Source organism: Amblyomma maculatum, chromosome 4 (genome assembly GCF_055883805.1).
Source record: "Amblyomma maculatum isolate TAMU_Amacu chromosome 4, ASM5588380v1, whole genome shotgun sequence".
NCBI lineage: Eukaryota > Metazoa > Arthropoda > Arachnida > Ixodida > Ixodidae > Amblyomma > Amblyomma maculatum.
Genome location: NC_139347.1, coordinates 128,606,465 through 128,614,855, shown reverse-complemented (window position 1 = coordinate 128,614,855; position 8,391 = coordinate 128,606,465). Strand labels below are relative to the sequence as shown.

At 47.7% G+C, this 8,391-nt stretch overlaps 1 protein-coding gene across 2 annotated transcripts in view; it reads left to right on the top strand.

Annotated features, from left to right (window-relative positions):
* Positions 1-2,556: 2,556 nt before the first annotated feature.
* LOC146192359 (uncharacterized) overlaps positions 2,557-8,391 on the top strand; it is a 212,719-nt gene continuing 206,884 nt past the window's right edge. The window contains exon 1 of one of the 2 annotated variants that reach the window (XM_084602466.1): positions 2,557-2,737. In XM_084602466.1, the coding sequence (XP_084458592.1) occupies positions 2,695-2,737 (43 nt within the window). In that variant the 5' untranslated portion in view covers positions 2,557-2,694. The remainder of the gene's footprint in view (positions 2,738-8,391) is intronic. The other variant, XM_084602467.1, reaches the window with a different exon arrangement.

Here is an 8,391-nt window from a genome sequence, read left to right as displayed (position 1 = left end):
TCTGAAACACAATTATGCATTCGTAAATAGCTCAAGAACAAGAAATAATAAGGCGAGAGCGGCATGCGCTTCATCAGCATCTTAACACAGCGGCGATGGCGATGTCGAGAAAAAATGATCCCTAAAAATCAGCGTCACATCATCCCGAAAGTCACTTGGTCGCGGTGGTCATTGAATATTCATTGAATGTGTACAGTGCGTACACGTGATCATTACTAATATACTTGTATTTTTCCTTAACCAACTTTTATTAATCGTCAATCCACTTTCACAGAACGTAAACAGTTTTTAAGTGCCCTCCGTAACGTTGAGCTGCACTTCCCTCGGAGCTTCTGCTTCAAGTATACTGTTTCAGCTGCTGTCTTGCCATTTTGCATATTTGCTTTTCTTCCGACTATGTGGTGCTATAGGTGATTCTATTTAATGCAATTACGTTTAAACTGTTGTCGAGTGAAGAAATTTGCCCTTTTGTGTCACGAATTGTACCGGCCCATCGCGATGATGATGACGTCACAACCGCATGATCTAAGGTGGGTAATTCAGTTACCCCGCGACGATCATAAAGTAAAACAGTTCTGACGCAGCTACACAATTCCTTATTGGTTTATAGCGTCGGAACCACATTCCAACATCATTATGTAGTGGCTCTGAAGAAAGATGAGTAATGTCTCTGAAAACGAAACTTATTCTTTTCAGAGGCACTGCTTTTCTTAACGCGCCCAGCTCTACCACCTTTAGGTATTCAAGCTGGGCGTGCTAATAAAACATCACTAAACATTTTGAATTTTCAACAATTTGAAAGAGAAAACAGTTTTTTCATCATTTCGCACGTGGCCAGGGGATCAAAAAAGAGAATCGCCGGTGTAGGCTTCACGCTTGCCAAACACATTCGTTGATCAGCGCGCTACTCATCCCATCAAGCATAGACCGACACGACACCGGACCTGAAGTGGGTGACTGTGGGCTTTCTAACGGACTGGCAATGCGGTCCGGCCGGGCACAACGGCCCGGCACGATGCAACCCGGACCAAGTGTGTGTATTGGATTGGCCACCCTAAAGCTAATTTGGGGCTGGACTGAAAATAAACAAAATTTCAACCATAAAATAGTATATACCCTGTTCGCTGCAATTCATTGTCGCGTCCCAGGGAAGATAACACAGACAGTCAATTTGAGCAACATTCAGATAGCATGCAGCAGGTCCCGAACTGTCTTCCAGAACCAGGACTGAATTTTCACACTTAAGCAAGCTTTTGGTGAGTCGAGAGAGTGCAAGTCTGTTCGTTTGATGGATCGTATGGTTCTTATAAACTTCAGAGCATGAGTGTCCGTGACGGCTTCGGGATACAAAGCTTTCAACCCTGGAGTTAGATTAGGGTTATTTCCAGAAACTCTGGGACAGCTACTGCGCTAGGAACTCCATAATCCCCGGTCCTGGTTTGATTTTTTTTTTTTTCACCAGCTTGTACCAATTTTTTGTATCTGCTGACTTCTATTGCATTTCTACAAGCTTTGTACACAACATTAGTTACGATTTCTATCGTCCCGCTTGCAATGTATTCATGGAATTGCAAGCGAGGCAGTTCCCGTCAAAAGTGTCAGTTTATACACCAGTTTCGCATATTCCCGTCATTGCGCCGACCGTAATCAATGGATATGAGCTGCACCTGTAGTTGTCATGTTCCCAACCGCGGTATTTTCTTTATCATGGAATAATTGATAGATATAATATTGGCAGGGCTAGCAGCTTCCTGAACAACCACCTCACGAAAGCAAGGTTAGAAGTCTTCCGATACCGCTCTCATCCACTCAATTTTTGCTTCACTGTGAGTGATACAGAAAAAGCACAGACCTGTACGGAGTGATGCTCAGTACAACTGCCCTGTCGAAGCTGCTGTCGAGGCTTATACTGCATCGTCTTGGCCCAGTTGACTCTCTGTGCTCACAACAAACTTTCTTACCCACATTGGTCTATGGAGGACATCTAAGTCCACAACGGTTAGCCTTCACCACATAGTCGTCCCTTTGGTACAAGAAGAGCGTCGGCGCTATGCAAGGCCTTGCATAACATCACCTTCTAAAGAAGATACACTCCAGTCATGCTGCAAATAGCAGGTCTTTGAAGAGTGCCGGGCTCCTAATCAGCGGCAGCTGGAGTACGGACCAGAAGGTGCTCTTGGAATGTGTTGTCCCGCCACTAAGCCCACAGCGTCAGCAGTCGCGGTATCTCCGGCTCCTCCGGAGGTAACGGTGTCTTCCTGGCCAGGAGCTGCCGCGTATAGCGGCATACAAAGAAAGGGATAAGTTTAGCCCGTTTTGTTTCGGCCGCGCGTAGGAGAGCCACCGTAGAAGGAGGAGCCGCTTCCTCGGACCCCCATCCCATTGTGGTGCCGCCGTGCACAATGGCGCCGCCACAATGGGGGAATGCGCGCATATGCGCGCACTCTGCCGCCGCCGGCGGATCATCTCGGCACTTTCACCGGCGCGCAAACCGGTTGCGCCGACTCGGTGGCCTCGATCGGCGGCCGCCGGCGCGGCTTCTTCGGCGTCGGCCAGAAGCGGCCCATTCGCCGAGCACGCTGCCGCCATGAGTGCAGGCTCCCCGGATTACCCCTGCTGCTCCCGCGGCGACCTCCGCAGCTGAGAGAGAGCCCTGTGTGCAGTGTGTGCGTTGTGTGTTGTCCTCGTCCCAGGATGCCCGCGCCTCTCTTCCTCCTCGCCTGCCTGCTCGCCGCCGGTGAGTGCCGGACCCGGGGTCCTCGGCGTGCGCTCTGTACCGTTACTCGGCTGTGGCATCCACCCGCGGAGGCGTGGACGGAAGCCACGCAAATAGCGGGCTGCCTATAACGGTGACGTGATGCTTGCGGAACATAGCGGCGGAACGGGTCCCATCGCGATAACTGGTCGGGCGGCCCGAGCACACTTGTTTGTTGCAAGAGTCTTTTGCTTGTCTTGCAGGATCGGAACCAAGGTGGCATGTGCTGCTAAGCGAAACATCGGGCCTCCAAAAGGCCCAGCCTCTTATCCCTTTTCTGAAAACGAAGGTCTCTTCGTTCTAGTGCTTCTGTGTATTGCCATTCCGAAAGTGACACATCCTTATGCGAGGCCAAAGAGGATGGTCGTCGGGAATCTGTGAAGAACGTGAGACTCATCTTGCGTTTATTTTTTTTTTTTCGAAACACGTGAAGCGTCTCAGGGCGTCGGGTGGTCCGAAGTCCTATTTAAGGCGCCGCAGTCATCCGCTTGATGTAGCCATTTGCCAGAGGTGGCCTGCGCGGCCTGCCGGGGTCGCACTTGAACGAGGTTGCGCGAAGACACGACTCGTCCGCAATCAGGCCTCCGCTTTTTTTATCTTGCCGTGGCAGCCTTTAGGCCTCCGGCTCCTACAGCGAAGCGGTGTCGAACCGTTTCTTTCGTTTGCTTCGAGAAAACTTCGTTCTGCACGTCTCCTGGTCCTTGTTGGTTTAGGCGGACACCTTGGGCTTCTTGGATGCGCTGAATGAAGTGAAGGCCTGGAATAGCTAGCACCAGGAGGAGCAACGTCCGCGTTCCTATTCGACCCCGACGGTATTCTCGACACGTCCGTAAACAAGATGCGCCGCTTGAGTTTCCAGTTCACAGAAGATGCCAAGAGAGCATATTTTGCTACTTGGGCTACTACTCTCTCTCTCTGCCGAGCAGATTTCTCGATATCCTCAGCTTCTCTGTCAAGATCCGGCTTCACAAGTGCTTTGTTCACACCAGTAGGCTGCTGTATACCGCCTTTTGCACACCGCTCGATTCTTAAATCCGTCTTACGCTGTTATGGCGCCCAGAAGCCGATTAACCAATTAAGGCGCTGGGCTCTTATTAGGGCACCCTATTAATGGCGTGCTTGGCTTTGGAGTGTGACACATATGGCCAAAAGAGCATTCCCATTGCCGCCGGCATGCCACATTTTACACAGAAGCGTAGCGAACACGCCATAAATCATACACATTGGGCGTGTGTAAAAGTCATAATTATATACTTGGATAAACGGTGGCCTAAAGAAGCTACTCAGGAGCATGCGCTGCCGGTGGAACTTGGCTTACCAACTGCAGTTGCAGGGGGAGGTATGCGATGAGGTGCGTGTACGTAACGGGGGTCAAGCGGGTGATTCCGGTCTGCCAAAACAGGAGGGACGAGCGGAATGGGCATCAAACCAGACACCTGTGCGTGGGGAAAAACAAGCGACAAAGCAGAAGCAGCACCCCATCGGCTCCATGCGTAGACTTTGCGGACCCGTGTGCCAACCGGTTATTGTAGTTGTGAGCAAGCACAAGTATTGGACACAGAGACAGGCTGTGCATACTTATACAGTCTTAGGCGCGGATTTGTTATTCTTGAGTCCCAAGCGAGTGAAAGAACGTGAGAAAATGCACAAGGGAGCTTCATACTCAACGTCACCAGAGCTCACTGCGTCGGCTAAGGTCATTTTTTTTTCTTACCTGCTTCCTTCAACACAGCCTCATGAGAACTTTTTTCGTGCATAATGTTCGACCATTGTCAACTGTTGTCAGTGCTCAATCCGATAACCGAAGCAAGCATTTTGCAATGCATAGCAGTCTTGTCGCAGTACGCTCTGTGGACCGTTGGAAGCAGCCCTTCAGTGTGCCTGTCCAGTGCCTGCAGTATTCGAACTTGGTTAGGGTCTTACAGAAATGCGCATGCCGTTGGGTGGGCTCACGTGACGTCAGAGTAAAGACGACAGTACAGATGCAAATACTTTACGAAGCTACGCACACACTGCACATGAGCACTCACAGCACCCTTAAAAAAACAAACCTCAGCAATGACCAACGCTAACAAGTTCTTTACCTCCAGTCTTCTACAGTAATACGGAAAAATTCACTGTAGCGGCTGGAATTCGGCTGCGTAACGAAGCTGGCTTTTTTTTTTCGTCGTAATTGCGCATACTTAATTTATATTCAAGCCTGAGACGGGACGAAGTGAAATTGGCTTCTCGAAGTCACAAGGATTACTGGAATGCATACTTTTGGAGCGGAGAAAGACTCGCTAAATGCTGTATGCTGGAAAGAAATTTAAAGAAAAACCTATTTTTTATGTTGCACGGCACATTTACTTTCATCTTATTTGATCTGCGAATGTTCTAAACATTTGACTGCAACACGTGCGTACTGGGAACATCATATGCCGTTTACGCAGCTGGCAATTAATCACGAAGCTAATATGAACTTTTCTGGCATGACAAAGTTTTTTTTTAACATAATGCAATGATTTTCACAGATGCTCATCAATAACTGGAAACTGTGATGATGACTGTAGCTGGTGTAGTGGCTTCGAAAGAATTAAGGTCCATTACTATACGAGCCGTTGTTCCTTTCCACGTAGCCGAGCGCTATGGGGGATTATTTCCAGTCTTTCTATTCTTTTCCGGCGCGAGCTGGTGCCCTGCCTCTGACCTTACGATTTTACCAATTATTGAACTGAATGATTGGCTTCTATAGCCTTCTTCTGCGGCACGAATGTATTTGATAGCAGTGCAAGTCGACCGAAGTGCCGCCTTTTTTTTTTCAGGGTCTATTAGTTTAATTTTCTTGCACAAGATACAAAAACAAACATAGAAACGCATATTTTTTAAACAGTGCACCTGTTTATATTTTCATTTCCTTCGCGTATGATAAGATTTCACCATCGCAATGATTTCACCGCAGGTCCTTCCTCGGGACTATTGTAATTTTCTGATGTGTACTGTCAGAAACACACGCCATTCGTTTTCTATGACAGTCCAATAGCTGGTCTGTTCAGGCATAGTAAAAAATTGAAAGGCAAGATTTCGCTACGTATGGGAAAGTTATACCACTCCTATCAGTATAGGGGATGTCCAAGAAGTTTGTACTTGATCACGCCCATATATATGTTCGCACTATCACCCACGCTATCAATTACGCCGCAGCCTTGCCTTTCACTTGCAAAAGCACACTAACGCAGAGGCGGCGGTCCAGAAAGTCAGAAAGTGTCATTGAGGCTATGACACAATATTTAGCCTGCATTCTGCGTGGTCTCAATATGATGTGGCGACAAAGCATTCACTTAACGCCGCATTTAGTTTTCAGTGACACTTATGCGTACGTTGCGGTGTTGACTGGGATCGCGAGTTCAACAAAAACGACTGCGTCAAACGACTCGTGTTGTGCGTAAATCAGTAGGCGCAAGTGGAACAGAACGTACACGGACTGTATACATGAGCGCTGACTCACTGCTACAAATTTTGTTCCGACCGGCACAATTTCACGCTCTCCATCGGGTGGATTCGGCCAAGGATATATTATTTATACACTTGGAGAGAATGGAAATGAAAGAACATTGCTAGCGGTCGACCATTTATTGTTATTGCTAGTTTTAGGTGTTGCTATTATATGACTGAGTGTAATTACCTTCTGTAATAATCAACCCTCCAACTGCATAAAATATGTGAACCACAAGATCGCTCCCCCCCTCCCCTCCCCCTGGGCAAAGCTACGGAATAGTCCCGAAGCGCAAGCAATTCATTCAACACGCATCCGTTATTGGTATTGGGCGCTTAAACACACCGAAAAAGCCGAGTTATATATGTAAACACCGCGTCTCCTATACATTTTGCCTTCTGAGCGATCGAAGCAAGACGCGCATATGTCTATTTTTGTTCATATTAACATACCATACCTCTGTAATCGGACCGTATCTGTCCCACGGCGCCCCTTTATGACATCGAGGTACACGTCCTCAAACAGAAGCTCTCGCGACCGCATTTCGAAGGATGCCTCTGATGGCATGGGCATTCCGAAGGATGGCCTTACTGCGTCGATCATCTTTCAAACGTGCCCTCCCCCCCCCCCCCCCCCCCTCTTTTTCTTTTATGCTAATCAGCAGCAGAAAGTCGTTAGGCACACTTTGATTCGATATTAGCGAATTAAAGAAGCTTTAGTTCAGCAGCGAAGGAAATGCCTCCCTGGCTTCACATGCTTGCCTGTTCGTGTCTTTCTTGATTATTTACCGTACACACGCTGATATCGCCCAGTCTATACTGAGATGAGCGGATGTACTGTCACCTTATTGAGGGAGTGGACGCATGTGCCGTGTGGTAGGGCGTTCCTTAATCTGTCTGCGTAGAACAAATAAAGGCCAGGCTCATTTTCTGGCACAAAGAAAAATCTAACTTCGACCAGACAAAAACAACAAATCACCCTCAAATACACCAACCTTGTTGACAAGTCTTTGGCGTTGCATCTTAGGCAACGCTAGCCCCCGGCCCAATTTTGTAACTGCGCTGACGATGTCCGGCCTACATTGGATCGGTACATAGTCAACACACTCCAACATTGGACCCGAAGTTTATTATGCAGTTTGCGATTTCGCCACCTATAAATCATATTAAATCGCGCGAGACTGGGAGTGTGTGCGGAATAGTCATCTCGTGGCCTCACTGCTTGTCTTTTAACGTCTTCACTAGTCTCATTCTCTAAAAGCGGTGTTCATTTATTAACGTAGATTGGCATTCTGCGATTCTTGATGCCACATAAACTGGCGATTTGCTTTTATATAGTCCCTGCTTTTTCACAGCGACTCTCTTTCTGTATAACAACTTGTAAGCTATAAATCTTTTGCGTCGCCTGTAGTAATGTTGACAGGGCTAGATAGCGAGATACAAAGTGATTCGCCCAATTTGCCCAAGTCCAAGCCCGGCGTTGTCTAAGAACTGACGTTTGTAGTTAATTTGCTGCTCGTATGTTCCTCTCGTCGCCGTATGTACAGGTGCGGACAAGCTCATTATTTCCTTCTGACATTTTTCATCGGTTGCCTAGTTGAAACTGGCAGCTGTGGCATGTGCAGGCTGGTAAAAGAGGCCATGTTGCGCTTTCACTTGGACAAATGTTTTCCGATGTCCGATACAGAAGGCGCGATTGCAAGTAGAATTGAGAAGCATGCTCCGTTTACCCGTGTCCTTTCCTGTAAACCATCAGAAGAGTCAAGACGGGCCATGTTTTAGTTCCTTCTTGGATGACAAAAACTTTGGCGCTGTGGCATTTGTCTTTTACGTCCGTGTGTGTTTCATCATCCGTGTACATTTAGCACTGTCAGTTCGCTTTAGCTATCAGCCAGCGCTCTTTTGCTGACACGGTCGAGAACTAGCCCGGATGACAACGTTATAGAATGGGGACAGTAGCTTTCCTCCGGCCATTAGCAGTAAAAATGGCACGAAAGAGATGACAAGAACGAGGGTGAAGTTGCATTTATGTGAACTAATCAACTGATGGCCCCGTAAGAAGTTTGCTTTAATTAGTACTGAAAGCTTTTAGTCACTGAACAACGGCGGCATATAAGATGCCTGAACGTAATTCAAATATGGCGTATTTCACCTGAAAAATA